Below are 21,158 nucleotides of genomic sequence, written 5' to 3'. Positions count from 1 at the left end.
TTGATTCCACCGTCCTTTGACTTTGTCACCTCCAAAAGATTGTGTAATGAACACTGATTGTGACTGTAGCATTTACTAATTACCTCTTTGTTAAGGTAAAAAAACTATTGGAGTCTCCAATATGGATCATAGATCGTGTTCCATCTTATTCAAACTAAACATAGAAGTAAACACAGAATGAAGAAACTTAGTTTTGCAATGGAAGAAAACAATATCATATTTGATCGTTTTGTATCAAACATGATTCAAAAAAAAGTTTGATTAAAAGCAAAGAATCAAAAGGAAACCTTTGAGTTTGGAGGAGGACTTTATATTAAATTTATTAGGAATTTCTTTTGGAAAGAAAAGCTTTTGGCCACATAATCATTTTATTTAATTTAAATTTTAACTAAAATTAATATTTCAAAATCGTGATAACAAAAAATAGTTTATAAATACTTACTAAGACATAATCTTTCCAAGTCAATATTTTTAAAAAAAAATTGTTTTTGGTATTTCTAAAACTTAAATTGATACCTTTATATTTTGCAGTGATTTTAATATCCAATATTTAATAAATATGATAATCTGATATTCACAGTTACTTTATTACTTTTGAATTAACATAATCATATTTTATTAAGATATATTTGGAGGTATATCAGATAGAATTAAGTCAATTTAAAAGTAACACAATACCTATTAAAGGTAGGGTATAAAAAACAATATTTTTTTTGGAGATATCAATTTCAATGAGTTAATTTAAAATATTAAATGTTTTATATTAGAAATGACTAAATTTTAAGTTACTAAAAAACTAACTAGTAAATATATTGAAGTAAATAATAATAATAATAATAATAACATTTTGATATTATTTATTTAACATTTGTCTTAGTTGCTTTAGTGAAAGGTCACTTTTATTTCGAAAAAGACTCTTATAAAATCTTTTAACCTGTTCATTGATTTAAATTTATGAAAACTCAGAATTAGAAAAGAAAGCAGATTGTTTACTAAATAAGAATGTATTATCCATCTACTGTCAATAAACCAAAATCTATTAAAGATAATTTTAGAATATTTCTTTTTTATGTACATATTTTATATTAGTACATGTATAGGTTGAGGGTCCAAATATTATAGACGTGTTACTGATCTTAAAATTCTTTAAGTCTTCTTTCTATAATGTTGATGCTCGGTTGGGGTACCTGCAGTTACACTTTGACACAATTCAGTGCTCTAATTTAGGTGTATTTTAGTAGAATGTAAAAAAGTACCTTATTCTTTATTTAGGCTTTTTCTTCCTACACCCCGATGTTTCTCTTCCTGAACCCTCACAATTTTCAATATCCCAAGACCTTGACCTATTATTTGAAAAGGGGCATCATGCTGAACTTTCTTTGCCGCTGTTTATCTTCATCATTGAATGTCAACCGTTGGTGGAGGGTCTTTATAGTTGTTCAGAGCAAGGTGGAGGAGTAGGCTACGTTGCGGAAGTGTTGCTTGGTTTATAGAGGTAAGAATTAAGTTTTTTTATAGGAACATTAGTGGTTATGGAGATTTCGTGGTTACCGGAAATCGGGATCCGATAATGTGCTACGAATTCATAAATCCGTAATTGATTAAATTTTGTTTTCTGGATAAGGGGGTGTTTCAGAAGCTAAGTTTTCATAAATTATTGATTTCCGGATTGCTAAATCTGGAAGCCTAATTTATGTTATGCATTGGTGGATCTGGAATGCTTTTTTTGTATTATGGATTTCTGAATCCGGAATGTGTAATTTGAATTAGATATTTCTGGATCCATAATGCAATTTTGAGTTATGGATTTCTGGATCTGGAATGGCTTTTTTTTTAATTATGGATTGTTGGATTAAGAATGAATTGTTTGACTTATGGATTCATGGATTCAGAATGCAATGATTTAGTTTCATATTTTTATTTGTAGAAGCAATGATAATAGTGAATAATATGAACAAGAACTATATGATGAGGTTGATGCGTGGGACAGTCTACATGATGATATTGAGAAGTCATTATGTAATAAAGCAATAGACAATATACCGAAGGGATATGAATGTACATGTGTGTTTACTACAAATGAGGTAAAGTTAAGTTTGTAAAGTATGTGTTAGGTTGTTTGTTAATTGGTAAATGAAATAATTTGTTATGATAACTTTTGTAGGTATTTCGTACTCGGGATGAGCTCTTCATGAGGGTTAGAAAAGTTGTGTTTCACTTTGGTTTTGTTATTGTAATATTGAGATTGGATACTTCAACTGGCCAACGAGGAAGGGAGACATTTGTATTATTAGGTTGTGAGAGAGGAGGTAAATATAAACAATATAAGAAGGAATTACTGGTTACTGAGAGTGGAACTAGGAAATGCGGTTGTCCTTTCAGATTACGAGGGTATCCAGTAAAGAGTGGTGAATGATGAATATTGAAATTAATTTGTAGGTCTCATAATCATGAGTTGGCAAATATATTGGTTGATCATCCATATGTTGGTAGGTTCACATGTAGTGAGAAGTCAATATTTATGGACATAACAAACAATTCGGTGAAGCCCAAAAATATTTTGCTAACAATGAAAGAGCATAATGAGAAAAATGTGACTACAATAAAGCAAGTTTATAATGCACGATATTTGTACAAAAAAACCAATACGAGGTGATAGAACTGAAATGCAACAATTGATGATATTACTTGAGCGAGATATGTATGTCCATTGGTTTAGGTTTAAAGAAGGGACGAATGTTGTGTAAGATTTATTTTGGACACACCTTGATTCAGTGAAGCTATTGAATGCCTTTAACATTGTATTGATGATGGACAGTATGTACAAAATTAATAGGTATAAGATGCCCTTGTTTGAAGTTGTTGGTGTTACCTCAACGGGATTGACCTTCAGTGTTGCATTTATGTTACTCGCATCAGAACGTCATCATAACTTTGTATGGGCCCTTGAAAAGCTAAAAGGTTTAGGGTTTACATGTGGGTCAAAACAGTTATTCCCCGGTACGCCTCAAATCTACAAATAATCTCAGGTAGGATACATTAATTGATTTAGCACTCTTATCTGCAAAGATGGTGCAACCTACTAGGTGTGGCAAATATGCCCGTGCAGCCACGGTCCACTGTCTCCTGATACATGCGCCCTCATACACCTCCCTCAACCAGCTTAGGCGCACATGCCCGCCCTGACAATGACGAGTCTGAACAAGCAAATCGGTCTCCGCAACTGCATCTAAGCTCGGGTATGTGTAAAATTTTCCGATAATAGGGAGGTGCAACAAATTCGACACATCATCTAATGTGATGGTCAACTCACCTATAGGCAGATGAAAGGAATTTGTCTCTGTGTGCCACCTTTCTACTTAGGCACACAACAATTCTTTGTCTATCGTGTCATAGCTTGCCCCAACAAGCCCATTTAAACTTGACAACTACACTGCAGGTAGTATCCCAAGACGAGGAGTACCCATCTTATTCATTTTTCAGCCATGAGACACCAATTTTAACTCCCTTCAATCCTAATTTAATCAACCAAAATCATATAAAATATACAATTTAATCAACCAAAATCGTATCAAATTAACAATGAAAAGGTATCATATTACAACATATTTACTTACCACACCATTCCATAATTACATGGCGACATGGTCTTCATAACTTGTCAACAGTGTCCCATCTAGTGGACCTCTAGGATAACCTTCACCTTCTACTTCAGGTGTGCCTTCATCCTCCACCTCCATTTGGGGTTCAACTTCTTCAAGTTCAACATGTTCTGCATCTTCATGTTCTTCATTTTCATTAACATGTCTTCTTTTTCTTTTAAGAGAGGTTGTGGGACATAGACGATCACCTTGTGAACCTCCTTTCCTAGTCTTCACCATTTTTGTTCAATTACATCATTCAAGTTAACCAAATTACCAACTAATGAATGAGTGCATACTAACCCAACCCCACAACTCCTCTAGTTCAACCCAATACAATTATGCTTTACTAATTTAAGCCAACACAAACACGAAACAACAAATTAGTATTTCGGAAACATCAATCTGGAAGAATCCTGAAACCACAAATCCGAAACATTCCTGGAACCACAAATTCAGGATTTTACCGGAAGCATAATTTTACTGAATTTCATAAGCCGAAATTCATCTGTATTCTATAATTCGAAATTCCACCGGATTCTATAATCTGGAATGCGAAAAAACACTAATCCATAGAAAAAAATGGATGTGCAGATCCGAAATAAAAAAAAAAATTACTTACCTTTGCCAAGAGTACTCTAAATCATCAAGAGATGTGTGAGATTGAAAGGAGAATGCAGTTTTGCAGTTTGGAGGTGTCGTTGTTGCACAAGAAGAAGACAAAGACGATTGTGCAAGAAGAAAACTGGTATGTGCTTTATAGGGTTTTTATTAGATTAAAGTATTTTTCGAATTTTAAAATTAATAGGGGCAATTTAGTCTTTGCATAAGAGTGTGGGGTGCAAGAAGAAAAATGTGGGGTGCAGGAAGAAACTGCCCTTTATTTTTTGTATTGGCTTGTGGGCCTTGATGTTGATGCCACATCCGTTGTTAACTTATGCACAATAGTTCCTTAATATCAGGAATTTGTATTTTTCAGTTAATAAGTTATTCCTGCATATTTCGAGATATTTATTGACTCATTCAATGCTACTTGTAAGTGTTGCTATTTAGTGTATTTATTATGTTCTTTGAATGGAACGGTCGGTGTAGTACCGAGATTGACTCAGTCGATATCGACGATACAATATTCTTATTTTATCTAATTATATTTTAAAAATTAAAAAATTATAATAATATATAAAAAAATACATAATTAAATAATAATAGTAATAATTATTATTTATTATTTCATACTCTATTTTACAAAAAATAATTTATACTCATGAAATTATAAAATACATATATCCCTTATCTAAATTTAAATAACTTTTAATACATTATTAAAATAACATTTTTAAAATTTTAAACAAATAAACGTACACCATTAACCTCTATTTTGAAAATTGGATCGATGAACTTAAATAATATTTGGTCCATTTAAACAACAAATTTGTTTTTTCAGTTGAATCAATATAAATATCGATGAAGTGATTAAAAAGAAGGTTCATAGAAGGTCAGCAAAAACTAATTTTTTAAGAACAATATATATTTTGAATAGAAAAAATACAATGGTATTTTTATTTTCTTTATAAGTTATAAAAATGTGTTATTTTCTCTTTATTTCTAAACTTAATTTTTTATTGCTAAATTAATTATTGTGTATTGTTTAAATTTAAATTCAAATATTATATTTGACATTTTGAGTTGAAAATGCTTAAAAATTATAAATTAGGTAATCCCCATACTAATTTAACTATAGTCACGTGTGTACGTGATGAGTATATTTTGAAAAGCTATATAAACTATATACACATATTCATATTGATAGAAAAACTCCCTAGGTGTGTTTAATGTGTATAAAAAAAACAAGTTTTATTTAATGTTGGTAAAGAATAAGAAAGCATGTGAAAACATGTTAAAAAAAAAGGTTGATTTTTTTTTAAAATCTTTTATTAAAGTTTGATTTGATGGAAATTTTGTGTAATTTGTTTTTGTTATAATGAATATTGTTCTTACTACAATATGAGACCGAATATTTCCTATCGAGTCTGCTTCCTCTTCTCTCTGACTCCGGCTATCCTCCTTGTAAGTCTGAGGGGGTGGGTACCTGCAAAGATACTTTGACGTTCAAATTAGATGACGTGTCTTAGTTATCTAATTCAGAGTTTAACCGAAAGTTACCTCTTACTATGAGGGCCTTCCTTTATTTATAGCTTTCTATTGAGCCTTCCTTCTTAATGACATTGGCCCAAACCCAATAAGTCTTTAACGATGCTTTGCAACCCTTAATTAAGATTAGCCTATTTAATCAACAGGGTTTTACACTTTGTGACTTTGGCCAAGAGGTTGTGTGGCCATGTACCTTATCGGCTACTTGGTCTCTCGGTTTTGGGTAGGACATAGGCCCCCTAGTCTTAAGCTTTCTATAAAACGAAAAGTCTAATAGACGAGATGGCGACAGGTTTTGCTGAACAACTTGGTCCAGCGCGCACATTATAAGTATATTTTATTTTTCTTAAGTGGGATGGGCCTCCAGCACTGTTCCTGACTGACGTAAGACTAACGCGTCTTGTCAGCTCATGAACAGTCAAGTGATCTAGATGGTGCAAATGTTGAAGATCTAAAGGCTCAACTGACCAAGTCTACCTCTTCCCTATAATATGCTTTGGACTCCAACAACGTGGTACTTGGCCAAAACAAAGATCTTGCAATCGAGTTGGTCTGACTAAAGTTGGACAATGATGCATTGTAGGCTCGTTGTCTATCCAGTAAGGAGAAGAAGAAGGCCATGTTGGTCGAGAACGATACTCTTAAGCAGAGTGTGACGGAGAGGACTATTTCTTCTTTGGATGAGCAGAGAGAGTCGAGCAGTTGCAAGTGGCCTTACACAAGGTGGGTGAAGATCTTCAACGCACCCAAGACTTTGTATTTCACCAACATGAACTCAATTTTAACAAAGAGTTGGAGCAGGCATCGTTCTTTTACAGTATTCCCCTTAATGAAGGAAAAATTAATGTTAATTAGGATTTCTATAAGGGGGAGCTGATGCTTATTACTGAAATCCATGACGAAGATGGTGAAAAGGAGTCTAGGCAACCCGTCACTCCAAGCCCTGATGATGTGGGCAACAAGGCATGAAGACTTTGAAGACTTTGAATATTTTGTTTAGCCAAAATGTGCTCGTGCCCTTTCTGATGTCGCTAATGTGAGCGATTCGTTTTTTTTATGATTGGTCACCGCTTAGCGGTTTGTTGTTTTTAGACGTTATTGTAATGACCTTTTGTATGATTGGTTATGATTTTTATTCTCATATTCATGACTTATTTATTTATTTGGCTCTCTTTACTTGCATTTTACTTTTCTTTATTCGCTTGTTTATTTGTTTGAGCTTGTTCGTTTAGCCATATTGTGAAATTGTATTCGACGTTTCGACTTGCTTTTACTAGAGATCCATTTTTCAAATTCTTCCTTGGTTTTTTATCTTGTCGGCAAAGATCCATTTTTAGGATTCTTCCTTGGCCAATAGGTTTTTCTTCCCAACGAAGTTAACACCATTGAAAACGTGCATTTCATTCTCGTGCCTCGTTAAAACCTCCCCGATTGAGCCTTTCCTTTCCAGAACGGTGTGCCGCTGGTAGGAAAGAGTACACTTACATTTTTCTTAACTAGAATAAAATTTAAGATGGCTAGAGTTCCACATTCTCGGTATCGGTTGTCCACTGGGGCTTTCTAGCCGGTATGCTCCGTTATGTAAGTCTTTTGTTACCCGGAATGGTCATTCCCAGTTTGACGTAAATTTTCCCTCGATCTTGTCCTTCCGGGCATCATCTTTCACCCGCTATACTAAGTCTCCAGGAAGGAAAGACCTTGGCTTTGCGTCTGTTCCATACGTTAGGTTGTACGACAAGCTTTTCCAATTGTGTGGCAATGATACCTCCATGATCGCTTCGGTAAAGGGATGCCAGCACAACGATGATCCCATAACTCCGCATTTGTATGCCCTGTCCAATGAAGGTGCGAGTTGTTCTCTCCCTCCATTCGTGTCACGGTGCGGTTCTCAAACTGACTGTGATTTTTCATATTCTCTTGGGTTGTCGGTGTGTGGCCTAACTCTTTTATTTTTCTAAATGTTTCGTTTTCGACCTTCAAGGCCTCTATCTTTTCACCATTTTTTCATTTCATGTTCTCGAGTTCCCTTTTCATATCTAACATCATAGTTATTGGATTCGTTGATGGTATCTCTTCATTCTGCTTGTCGTTTCCCATCATGCTTCGCGTTGCTACCATGTGGTTTCTCAATAAATTTTTCTTTCGATCCCACAGTGGGTGCCAAAATGTTCTTACAATGTGAGATCGAATATCCCTTATCGAGTTTGCTTCCTCTTCTCTCCGGCTTCAACTGTCCTCCTTGTAAGTCTAAGGGGGTGGGGTACCTGCAAAGATAATTCGACGGTCAAGTCAGATGAGGTGTCTTAGTTATCCAATGAGTTTAACCAAAAGTTACCTTTTACCATAAGGGTCTTCTTCATTTATAACTTTCTATTGGGCCTTCCTTCTTAATGACATTGGTCCAAGCCCAATAAATTTTTAATGATGTTTTGCAACCCTTAGTTAAGATTATCCTATTTAATCAGCATGGTTTTGCACTTTGTGACTTTGACCGAAAGGTCATGTGGTTGTGTACCTTATCGGCTACTCGGTCTACCAGTTCTGGATAACATAGATATACATATTTTTTTTTCTATTACATATATATGTAAATCGTGAGGGTAAGGAAAAACTTTATTAACCGAGACCGTTTCGACCAACACGACTTCATATCCATGAGATAAAAGTCGTTAGAGAGAATGACAACTTTAATTATTATTTTAAAGTTGTGGAGCACCTCCACAACTGTGTTAAGTTTAAAAGTTGTGGGGTTGATAAACGACTCGTGATTTTAAAAATACATGTTTTTCCTACATGACTTTAAAATAATAATCAAAGTTGTCATTCTCTCTGACGAATTCTATCTCGCTGAATAAAGTTGTTCCCTACCCCCCACGACTTACATATATACATAATAAAAAAAAATGGTCCATATCCGTAATAACAAAAGCGAATTGCACCATTAACGTAAATTTCCTTCATTTGATTGATGTTAACAAACAAAGTTAATATTTGACAAACAATTTAGGAAGTAGTTTCTTAAGGGTTTTAATTGATGAATAATCATTTGCACATTTTTGTTTGACAAACATATTGCCTAAAAATCTATTTTCAAAACTTGCTTTTTTCAAAGCTCCCCCTCTTAAGTTAGATGAAGATTAATAATGTGCAATCTAAAGAGATAAGGGATAATAAAGTTTTACATTAGACTACCTCTAGTTTTGGATCAACTGCTTGAGTTCCATTAAGCAACTAATGTTGCAAAGATACAAATGAGTATTATTTGGATTTGAACCACTTCTAACTAAAACAACCTAGGTATTATTTGAACATATAATCACCCTTGACTAAAAACTTGAGTATTGTTTGGAGCATATCCATTTATGGCTAAATCTGAGTATTGTTTGAAACCTAGCCTGATATACATAAGGACGAGGAAAAACTTGTTGAAAATAAGGAAGAATAAACAAGAGGAATAAATACAAGAAACGTGACAAGGAAAATTATGAAAAATGCAAAAAAAAGGTGGGTTGAAATGTGTTTTAAAAACTTTTGGTAGATTTTCGCAACTATCATATAAAAGTGTGCAGTTAGAAGATAGGATTTTATTGGTCACACAAACTGACAAAGATTTTCACAAACTGAATTCGAAAATTTATCATTCTTAAGTTGGCACAACCATCACAACATGCAATATTGTTGGACTTAAAGAAGCCTAAGCCTCAAAGTGATGATGTTTTGATGATGAAGAATGAAGATTAAAATGTTGTAAATGTGTTTAGGATGTTTTAACTTTCATTATTAAGTTGTTTGAGTCTTCACATAAAGGTATTTACAAAAACAAGAACAAAATCATCTTAAAATGAGTTTTGAAATATGAAAAATATTTTCAAAAATGTTTTAAAAACATTATAATCTATTATCATTCTTTTAATAGATATAAGCATAAAGTAGGAGAAGATTGTCTCAATGATTTAATCGATTATCACACCTTTTAACCAATTAGGTTTTTAACAAGTTTTCAGAATATAATTGATTAATTACTAATATAATTGATTAAAAGAGTGAGATTTAGTTTTATATATGTGATTTCGAAACTCTATAAATAGAGTATTTGCATCGATGTTTTAATATACACTCTAGAAGGATTGATATACAATTAGAAACAATATAATGAGTTTTTCAAAAAATTTATTTCACTAATTTGAGCTTTCAAGATTTGATTATTAAAGGCAGTGTTGTTGAATATTGTATATGCTTTTGTTGTGAATAAGATTGGAAAAGTCATTCTTATTGTTTTGCTAGAGTGTTCTATTAGTGTTTCTAATTGTTGTTGTCACTAGAGTCGTTACAAATCATTTTTTAACTATTGAACGACTTCACATTCACTTGAACGTATTTCTTGTGTCTAATGAACTTGGATGTGCAAGATGCATGAAATGCACTCGATGCATGTATTAAATGATTTTCTCTTCTTTAAGCAACATCTCGGTAGTTGGATGTACTTATCTCTTATTGGACAATGTGCCTTTGCTTGAGCTTGTGAAAAACACATAGTCTTATGAAGCAAATAAATTTTTCTAGGTTGACAAAGCAAACACTTGGGAGTTGTTGAAACAAACTAGTTTTAGCTCATGTTCCAAGAGATTTTTGATGTTATGTGAGCTTTTTTGGATCTCCTTGGTTAGACATAAGACAAAATAATGATCTGGAGCACATAATAAACATAAAGATGTATGTGACGTACTATATTAGTTTAAGATTGGGTTCATATTGTTTAAGCATCACAATTTTTATCATACCTAAAAATAAAGTTGCTTAGTGTTGTATCTAACTCTGAGCAATTCAATGCTTATTGTGACTTTGTCAAGTGAGTTAAGTCATAATGAAATCATGGAGCTTGGACTACTACACTCTTAAGTAGAAATAGTTGCACCCTAACTATCAATTTAGCATTTGGCCTAGTGATAATTGCTCGATCTAACAATCACTATTTTACTTGTGTTATGTTGATAATATTATAACTATAGGAGATGATGGATTGGTTATTTCACTCCTTAGGGGAACCTTTGGCATTAATTCAACATCAAATATTTGGGTCATTTAAAATACTTTTTGGGAATGAAGCTAACACATTAAGTCTTATATAATCCTACTACGTGTAAAAGATTAGTGGGGAGACTATTACCTTAAGTCACCTTCCTAGACATCACTTGTGTTGTGAACCTATTATAACATTGTATGTCTTCTCCTTGTCCTCACATTGACAGGCTTCACTAAAAAAGGTGTAATACGTCAAATCTTCCCCAGACCATGACATACTACTTTCATTCAACTTTTCTCTCCACTTACAAGCATATTGTGGTTCAATATGAGTTTCTTACCTCACAACTAGAAAATCCATTATTTATTATTGTATTTTTTAGGTTTAAGTCTCTTGTCATGGTGAACCAAGAAACAATAAACACATTTGCTAAAATTGAGTATCGTGCCATGACTAATATCATTAGTGAACTCTCATGTTGTATACGCTTCTCCATGAATTGTGTGTTCCATCACATCCTACCATTTTATATTGTGATAATCCAACTATTATTCATATAACAAATAACTCAAATTTTTATGAATGAAAAAAATATGTTGAAATTGATTGTCATTTTGTTCAAGATAAATCTCAATAGGGACAAAAACAAAAAGTGCCTTATCTAATTAACAATTTGAACGTGTCTTTACAAATACTTTTATTCTAACTTCACATTTTGTGATATTTTACAAACTCATGTATCGTCCTAGATTTTAAGCTTAAGAAGAATTATTAGAGAATCAATGATATATGATAATTATAATTACTCTTAAATATTATAATTAATTTAATTTAAAAAACACAGCTTAATTTTAAAACTTAATTATTATAGGAAAGTTACTTACCTATTTGTTAGAAATTTCCCTTAATTTATCTCACATGAAAGGTGTGATATGAGATAAATTCATAAATACTACCTTTTGTTTTATTCTATGTACCAATTGCTATAATATCTTTCTATTGTTATTGAATAATTTTGGTTGTATGCTTATGATGGTGTCATTTGGAAAACAAGAATTATTGTATTAGTGGAGGTTAGAACTAGAAGCATGCATTAGAAGAGCATGAACCAGGATAAAATAATATATACATTAATATTTATTTATAATTTTTTATTATGAGATTTAAATGTGTTTAGTAGTGGAATTTAAATGCCTTACAATTTCTATAAAATATGATCACAAATTTTACTATTATTATTATTACTATTCATGACTTTAATATTCAAGGAAATACAAAAAATTATTATTAAAATCATTTACACATTATAAAATATCCACAAAATTTAGAATTGATTATCATATTATATAAAATCATCCTCCATTAAATTGATTGATTTGAATAGATTGTATATTATTACAATTAAATATTATGTGATCATATATTTTTATGCTTATTATTATTATTATTATTTTGAAGTTATTAATTATTAATTACGTTAATATTGTAGACAATATAAAAGTTTAATTTATCACTAAACAAAAGTTACCAAAATTAAAAAATATTCACAATTTTAAATTTGATTACCATCTATATAAAAATAATTTTTTATAAAGAAAAAAAAATTCAGAATCTATTTAAGGTTTAATTGATTAATTTCGGTAGTTACCAAATTTAAAATTCTAAATTAATGATCTACTATAATAAATTGGATATGACGTTCGATTATGTGACTACATCTTTTTGATAATATATATTAAATATTGAAATATTTTCTCTCTATTCCTGCCGCTAACACCAAATCAAATATAATTTCAGGTATATGGTGAAATTTATTATTTGATTCAGTCACCTAATTTTCTTACTATTGATTTTAATTGAATGAGCCCTAGAAAAATAGCTTTATCAATAAAGTTTGATTAAATTTGTAACTATATTGAAAATTAAATTAACAAACAACTTTATCCCTTTGAAGAATTAAGTCATTTACTATTGTTAAATTATACATTAATCTTAAAAAAAATAAAATTAAAGGAAACTTTGCTTAAAATAATTATATTAACTCTTAGAAGAAATAAATAAAAGTAAACTTTACTTAGAAATAGGAGCAAACATTTGAAAGGCGAGACACGGTAGGTTTTTTTTTTTTCCTATTTATTTTCCTCTTCTTTTCTCCCCTAATACAGGAATTTCAGAAGGATCTTCGTTCATCGTAGGTAAACACCAAACGCTGTAAAAATTTGAAGATCAAATTGCACTGCTTTGAATCCTAAATCCAATTCCGTTGTTTATTTTTTTTGTGGCCAGTTTTTGTTTTTTCTGTTAAGGCACTTATGCTTAAGCTTGCTGTTCAATTGACTGTTAATTACTATTCTTTTTTGTTGTTACTTTTGTTCACTGCATTACTCAGATGGAGGAAATTGAGTATGAATTCGATTTTGTTTTACTAGAACTGTGTGTGCTTACTGAAAAGAGTAATAGATTGCTTGTATCTGAAAATTGATGCAATGAATCAATGGCAGTATGTTTTTTTAATTTAATAAATAGGTTTTGGGAGTGTTTGTGCTGTGTGTGGCATCTGTGTGAATATGAGTTGGAAACTGAAATTTGTGAAAGCAGAGAGAAGCTGGTTATTATCTGTCTCTTTGTTAATTTTTTGTTTGTTTAAGTCTGTGTGTTAGTCAAACTGATGTTGTGTAATATAAAAGATGTAAGAATAGTTGTTCCTCAGTAATGCATTATTCTAAATAGTGTTTTATTTTCCTCTTTGGATTAGTTATGCTTTTTATCTTAGAGAGAAGTGACTTCTCCTATGAACCCTAAATAATCTAAACAACTGTTTTGGTCTAATTTATTGAATTTGCTAATTGTTTAGTTGTCTGAACCTCACACAGCAATCTTTTGAAAATAACTTTCTAGTGGTGAGTTTTTTAGTGCTTGAAAAGTGACCAACATATAAATATAAACTTGAAATTGGAAAAATTAATTCTTTGTCTTGAATGTGGAACATTCTGCCATTTTTTTTGAATTACTGGCTTCAACTGACATGTTTTTTCAGTTCCCAAATATTGAGCCAACATTTTTTAATAGTGAAAGGATTTATCTGACAGCATGCCTTCTACTTGATCTCTTTGCCTGTGAATTAGTAGCTTAGAAGGCATGTTGATTGTCCCATAGAAGATGGAACTCAATGGTAGTAGTTCAAACACCCACCAGAAATGTTCTTCGGAGGGATCACAAGATGCTGACAAAAAGTCCACTGAGAAAGAATTATTTGTTAACCATGGTATGCTATTTTATTACATTACTTTTATAATTTAGAAGACAAAAGAAGAGTTTATATGTGTTAATGCCTAAAATCTGTCATGTGGTTTCAGCTATTCAAGTGTATTGTAAGTTTATATATTATACTGGTTTTATTAGTAATATTCATAATTAGTATTGAAATTTTTAACTTTAAATTCACTTATAACATAGCATGACTGTTTTATTAGAATAATTTTAGTGAGTTTCCAAGTGCTGCTTTGTTTACCCTGAGTTTTATCAATGTTATACTTTCTTAGCATGACATTATTTTTTTGAGGTTTGGTTTTATTTTCTCCATGTAGTTTAAAGTACAAAATGTGAAAATTCATTGAGGTAAATAATTGCTCGTGTGTTTAATTTACTTGTATAGAGTATAATTCAAAATTACAAACTAGGTAATATATGCATGTAAAGTTTATATATAATTGACATATGCAACCAAAGATCTTGGCAACCTGTTGCGTATTATGCCAGGTTTTAAATCTTCAGATTGTTCTTGAATGTTGACTTTTATGACTTGTGAGACTCTGTTTAGTCATTGATTTATTGGACACTGAATTTTTTCACTTTAAAACTTCAAAGTTCTCAAAGTATATTTTATGTTTTCTTGCAGCCGAAATAGCTTGGCATCAAATGAGAAAAGAATGGGTTGGTAATCGATCTAAAAAATTGGAAAGACCACCTAGAGATTCAATTATGAGGTATATGCATATTTCTGATTTCATACCTTATAAAAAAGGAGAGGAGAGAAAGGCTATATAAATGATATAATAATGTTTGTTAGGACTTAAATTGCAACCACGGTGTAAAATTGTTATAAAAAAAGGGAGAGGAATGCTAGTTTTTTAATGGTATAATAATGTCTTTTAGGATTTAAGTTGGATTCACAGTATAAAGAGTTTTACACTGTCAATACCATTTGATGTCCCTTTGACTTTACATGTTTAAAACTTATGGGAAACATTTACTGAAAGATAAGTGTTCTATTTAATCTAATAATATGACACTATGTTTACTAATTGTGTAGGGTCATGCACTGATGCATTAGATGATTCTTTTTTTTATTTGTATTTTAGGTGGAAAAGATCGTATCATGCATGTTGATGAGGTTTTTTGTTTCTTAATGATGAATCCAAAATTGAATTATCAATTGGATTATTGGGAAACAACTTAATCATTGGGCTAAAACACAGGGAATGGATTGTCAGCCAGACACTTTTGAACTCATAATAGTTAGATAGATAATTATTGTAATTTGAGGGAGAGTGACAGCAACCTTCTCTTATCTGTTGAGTTTTATTATGCAACAGAAATATAGACATGTATGGAAAGATATTGTCAAGATGAATTTTTGCAGCAAATTAATTGACCTTTTTGTTATCTTGATTACATGTTTTGACAAATGAAACTTGAGTTTTGTTACCATCTCTCTGAATATACAAACACAGGTGAAAATATTGTCTTCAACTGTGAATGTCAGAGTGAGAACTTTTATTTTATAATCTATGTATACCTGTAATGTCTATTTCATTTTTATAAATTTAATCAATAATCCATTGGTCTTGTGGTCAGTCTTTCTAGTTTCTGGTTTTTATAAGGTTAAGGTCTTAGATGCATTTTTGTAGTTTTTGCCTTCTTGTGTTTGTGAAATCCTATGTATCCTATGTAGACATGTCAACAGTAACCTGGATATCTCTTGCAGCTTAACAACAAGTTATGAGGATCTCCTTTTATCCAAGGAACCTTTTCAACAGCCAATATCATTAACTGTAAGTTCTTATACATAGTTTTTGTTATCAAATTTGGGGATAACTTCAGTAAAAAAAAATGATAAAATGATGTTCACATCTTTGTGCAGGAGATGGTTGATTTTTTAGTGGATTTTTGGCATGAAGAAGGTCTCTATGATTAAATTTCATATCATTGTAAGCTTCAGTAAGAATCTTGCACAGTTTTGTTTGTAATTGTGTTGATTGTTGCTGAAACAAATACTTTTTGGACAAGTTTGGTGGATGATCCCTATACCATTGGATTGATTACTATATGATATTAAAGTTAATTCTCTTAGTAAGAAAAACTAAAAACTAGCCTGTTCGCAATTTAAATCTGAAATACCTTTAGATTTGTTATCATTGTCGTGGCTTCTCGTGCAAAAATATCTTCCAGTATAGTGGATCCTTTGTAGAATGTTTTTTTTATTATTTTGTGGACAATCTCAATGTGTGATCCTTCACTTCTTTGAAAAATATTTATTCAAATTATACAAACTCTTCATATTTTTTTATTATACTATCTTATTTTAGTATTTATAATAATTTTACATATCTATTTAAATAAAAATATACACTATTATTTTTAGATTTAACATGTAATTTATAATTTGAAATAAATTAATGATAATATAGATTTTTATATTTACATAAAAGAGGAGAAAAAAAAGTAATTATATTATGAGGAGAAAAAAAAGTAATTGTTTTGATGACCTGTAGTCTATTTTGATTATTATTTTATCTTTTTCTTTATATATATATATATATATATATAATAGTTTTAACATTTAAAATATTGGACATGGATGCTTAAAGATGTTCTGACAAATGTGTTTGGAAACAAAACAATTAAAGAATTGCTTTATGTTGGGCTATATCTAAGTTGGACTTATTTTTTATTTTAGAAAGTTATATTTATTTTAAAACAAATATTTGGTCTTTATATATAATTAGATTAAAAAAATTATCTTAGAAATCTGTATTAACTAAATCTTGATTTTTTTTTAAAATATTGGATTTAATTTTGGTTAAGCATGTTTTCATGCACGTATAAACTAAAGCTAAGTTAAGTTATTTTATGTATTATTACTATAGTATATAATAGCTGTATAAGTTTTTTATTGAAATTGAGAAAAAAAATATTCAATATATATACCTCTTTTAGTTTTGTATACCTAGATCTTTTCTCTCTTCCCTTTTATTTTGCTTGAACCCTATCAAATTGGTACCAGCTTGACTTGATCTATTTTGGAGTGTCATAGCTGATTCTATAGGCAATGTCATGGTGATGAAGGAACTAATGGAACACCTCTCTACTTGATTGGGTGCACATTTAGCATAACTAGTGGGATCTCTATAACATACACTTACGAATTCTTCAACTGTTCAATGATTAACCAACTTCTCTTCTTCAGATGATTTGAATTCTTCCAATAATAGCTGAGGTGTTAATTGTTCCACAACTTATTCTTGCACGGGAAGAATGTCGCCCAATCGCTATATCAGTGAGAAAGTTTTTTTCCAATTGACCACACACCTGAGAAAATTCATGTCAGTAGTTCATTTGAAAGGTTGTGCCTTACAATGCACACGACATCGGCAAAATTTACCATTTGTTGTTTAGTACCTTGAAAGGCTTATAGTACATTAATAAGAGAAAGATTTGGTGATCTTTGTCTGGATCCTATGCTAGACTTGATGAATCTCCTACAAAAACTGCATCAATAGATGAATATCATGAAGCTTTCGATACAATCAAATATTAATGGCTTACATATTTTAGAACAGTACAGGTTGACTTGTTTTCTTGGAATTTAAAGGAAAATATACAAATGTTAATGTTTATGTTTCAACCCACTACAATTAAAAAAGCATTGGTGTAGCTAGAATGTTTGAAGTGACTAATACATCAACTTGGCAGAACCCTCCCGGTAACTCAACAAGAATAGGGCATATTTGGCCTTAAACCAGTGTTGCAGAAAAAGTCAGGTGTGACTAAAAAGTCTGAACCCCTTAAGTCTCAGTTTCAATCAACAAGAACATTGACACTAACTTTTATGAATGAAAATAGTCAAGTCTCTGTTACTTCTGTAATGAACCCTATGCTGTAGAATATAGTTTGACACAAGAAATTATAGGTTAATGTTTTAGAGACCACAAATTAACACCAACAAGAACTAATTTGGATTATTACCATGACCTTCAGATTTGGATCAGTGCTTTAACAGGAGTTGCGAATTTTAGAACAATGCAGGTCATATGTTATTTTTAACAAACCTCCCCTTCATATTTTGTTAGACAATGAAAATCACTCATAAATTCTTGGATATCCTCGCCTCGGATTGAACTCTTGGCTTTGGTGTGTCTTCATGGCCCTGCCTATTCGCGCCGGTATCTAACTATTTTCTTCTTTGTTGTGTTTTGATTTTGAAGGCTATGATGTTGAAAACTACCTATTTTACGAGCTAATGGAAAATTGTTCCTTCGTGATTAGAAAACTACCAATGGATCCTTCCGAGCCTTTAACTATAAAAAAATAAAAAATTCTTAGATATCCAAATGGTGAAGTTTGGCAGCAGAATTGAGGAACGTGAGCCACTAATGGTTATAGTTGCAGATGGTAACAAGATTAGTATTTATTCTATGGTAAAGAATTTCTCTTGGAAAATCCAACAAACGACATTTACTTGGAATGTCTTTCTAATTCCTTTAGGTTGTAGCGACTTAGTTTTGAGAGTTTGGGTCACTTGGAATTTTAACAATAGAATTTCAAGTGTATGGCATGAAACATTTTTGAGAAGGGTTTCAACACAAATGTGAAAACTGCTAAGAACCAGCATTTGCTTAAATCTTTGGAAGTCCATTTTTCTATGCTACAATTGTGTCACCATAGTGAAGGATCAACCACAGGTTCCGCTTATGATACAAAACTTGTTAGATGAAGTATGATAAGATATTAGCAACGTAACAAATATAATATTGTAGCCTCTCGGAGGTTATTGTAGCCCCTTCCTATTCCAGATCAAGTATGAGAAGATATTACCATGGATTTTATTGATTGGTCTGCGACTGTGTTGGAGGAAGCGTGTTTATTAGCAGCATAAGTAAGAGCAAAAGATGAGGAGTTTGAAAGCAGTGTTAGCATCATGCAAAACCATTCACCAAGCCCTCCAAATCCAGGCCCAAGCGGTGGTAACAGGGCGCCACCACGACCCTTTCCTCATGGCCCCATTCATCTCCTTCTTCGCCACCAACCACCTCCACCATTCTCACCTTCTCTTCTCCCAAATCCCCAACCCTGACCTCTTCCTCTTCAACTTCCTTATCAGAGCCTTCTCTCTGTCCCAAACCCCCCACCATTCCCTCTCTCTCTTCAGGTCAATGCTCTCTTCCTCCCCACCCATCTCCCCAGACTCTTTCACCTTCCCATTCCTTTTCAAGTCCTGTGCCAAACTATCGCTTTCCAAACTCGCTCAACAGCTTTACTCCCACGTTATAAAAACTGGGTTTGACTCAAATGTCTTTGTTCTCAACGCTGTTTTACATTTTTATTTTGCTTTCAGGGATGCCCACACTGCGTGCAAGGTGTTCCATGAAAGTCCTGTGAGGGACTGCGTTTCGTATAACACGATGATTAATGGGCTTGTGCGTGCGGGTCGTGCTGATTGCTCTCTGAAGGTTTTTGGAGAGATGAGAGGGAATCGTGTTGAGGTTGATGAGTATACCCTCGTTGCCTTGTTGTCCGCTTGTTCGTTCTTGGAGGATCGTGGGACTGGGAGAGTGGTGCATGGCTTGGTGTATAGGAAATTGGGTTGTGTAAATGAGAATGAGTTGTTGATGAATGCACTTGTTGATATGTACGCGAAATGTGGGTGCTTGGAGGTGGCTGAGAGAGTTGTGAGTTGTGGGAATGGAAAGAGTGGTGTTGCGGCTTGGACTTCTTTGGTGAGTGCATATTCTTTGCGCGGAGAAGTTGAGGTTGCTAGAAGGTTGTTTGATCAAATGGGTGAGAGAGATGTGGTTTCTTGGACGGCTATGATTAGTGGTTACTGTCACTCTGGGTGTTTTCAGGAAGCATTGGAGCTGTTTGTGGAGTTGGAAAGTTTGGGGTTGGAACCGGACGAGGTTGCAGTGGTTGCCGCTCTTGCGGCGTGTGCGCGGCTAGGTGGCCTTGAGTTGGGAAGAAGGATTCACCAGAAGTATGATGGTGCGAGTTGGCACTGTGGAACCCACAGGGGGTTCACTTGTGCTGTTGTGGATATGTATGCCAAGTGTGGAAGCATAGACACTGCTTTGGATGTGTTCAGCAGAACAAGAGATGATATGAGAACTACTTTTCTCTATAACTCCATTTTGTCTGGCCTTGCTCATCATGGTCTTGGTGAACATGCTATGGCCGTGTTTGAAGAGATGAGGTTGCTAGGATTAGAACCGGATGAGGTTACATTTGTGGCCCTTTTATGTGCTTGTGGGCATACTGGTTTGGTTAATGATGGCAAGAGGCTCTTTGAATCCATGTTGAGTGTGTATGGTGTTAGTCCTCAAATGGAGCATTACGGTTGTATGGTTGACCTTCTTGGTAGGGCTGGCGGATTGGATGAAGCATATTATTTGATTCAGAATATGCCATTCAAGGCCAATGCTGTGATATGGAGATCACTGTTGAGTGCTTGCAAAGTACATGGGGATGTGACATTGGCTAGACTTGCCAGCCATGAGCTTCTTGCGATGGAGCATGATCATGGAGCCCGTAATGTGCTGCTATCTAACATGCTAACTCTCATGGATAAGCACGATGAAGCTGCAAGTGTGAGAAAGGCTGTTGATGATGTTGGCATCCAGAAGCCACCTGGTTGGAGCTATGTGGAAATTAATGGAGTCCTTCACAAGTTTCTGGCTGGTCACACCTCTCACCCCGAGGCCAAAGCAACTCAGCTGATGCTCAGGAACATTCATATGGGACTTAAAACTATTGGGCATGTTATCAGTGCATAAAAGATGGTGTTTTGATATAGATTAAGAATTTTTGTTTAGGTAAATACTTTAATTAATTCTTTATCTAATAAAGTTATCAAATGAGAGCATATCTTAAGCTTAATGTGAAATTTTGTGAAATAAGTTAAAAAATAATAATTTTGACAAATATTTTATTTATCGTCTCAAACATAATTTTAAATTATAAATAACAAGAAATGATTAAAATCAATGTTTTCATAACATGTTTAAGGCTTAATTAGAGTGAAATTCAGGTCTAGGTTTGATAGGAAGGAAGTGTGGAAATACAGATAT

At 32.6% G+C, this 21,158-nt stretch overlaps 2 protein-coding genes and 1 non-coding gene across 12 annotated transcripts; all 3 read left to right on the top strand.

The window, feature by feature from the left end:
• Window positions 1-12,878: 12,878 nt before the first annotated feature.
• LOC137828792 (zinc finger protein) lies at window positions 12,879-16,198 on the top strand. 10 transcript variants are annotated; one of them, XM_068635490.2, is made up of 5 exons: window positions 12,879-12,926; window positions 13,941-14,080; window positions 14,714-14,801; window positions 15,803-15,869; window positions 15,959-16,198. In XM_068635490.2, exons 2-5 carry the CDS (start codon window positions 13,975-13,977, stop codon window positions 16,010-16,012), a joined length of 315 nt encoding a protein of 104 aa, XP_068491591.1. In that variant the 5' UTR covers window positions 12,879-12,926; window positions 13,941-13,974; the 3' UTR covers window positions 16,013-16,198. The 10 variants fall into 10 exon arrangements, with proteins under 10 accessions (XP_068491591.1, XP_068491586.1, XP_068491592.1 ...); XM_068635485.2 differs by having other exon boundaries at window positions 15,770-15,869; XM_068635491.2 differs by having other exon boundaries at window positions 12,899-12,926; window positions 13,944-14,080.
• LOC137828790 (putative pentatricopeptide repeat-containing protein At3g15930) lies at window positions 15,959-20,953 on the top strand. The gene is made up of 2 exons (XM_068635481.2): window positions 15,959-16,025; window positions 19,433-20,953. Exon 2 carries the CDS (start codon window positions 19,500-19,502, stop codon window positions 20,862-20,864), a length of 1,365 nt encoding a protein of 454 aa, XP_068491582.2. The 5' UTR covers window positions 15,959-16,025; window positions 19,433-19,499; the 3' UTR covers window positions 20,865-20,953.
• LOC137830796 (small nucleolar RNA R41) lies at window positions 18,297-18,394 on the top strand. Its single transcript, XR_011084269.1, has one exon. It is a non-coding gene; the product is annotated as a small nucleolar RNA R41 (small nucleolar RNA).
• Window positions 20,954-21,158: the final 205 nt, after the last annotated feature.

Source organism: Phaseolus vulgaris, chromosome 7 (assembly GCF_051622355.1).
Source record: "Phaseolus vulgaris cultivar YP4 chromosome 7, ASM5162235v1, whole genome shotgun sequence".
In the NCBI taxonomy this organism is placed as follows: Eukaryota; Viridiplantae; Streptophyta; class Magnoliopsida; order Fabales; family Fabaceae; genus Phaseolus; species Phaseolus vulgaris.
The sequence above is the reverse complement of the archived record's forward strand: the minus strand, read 5'-3'. Positions and strand labels throughout refer to the sequence as shown.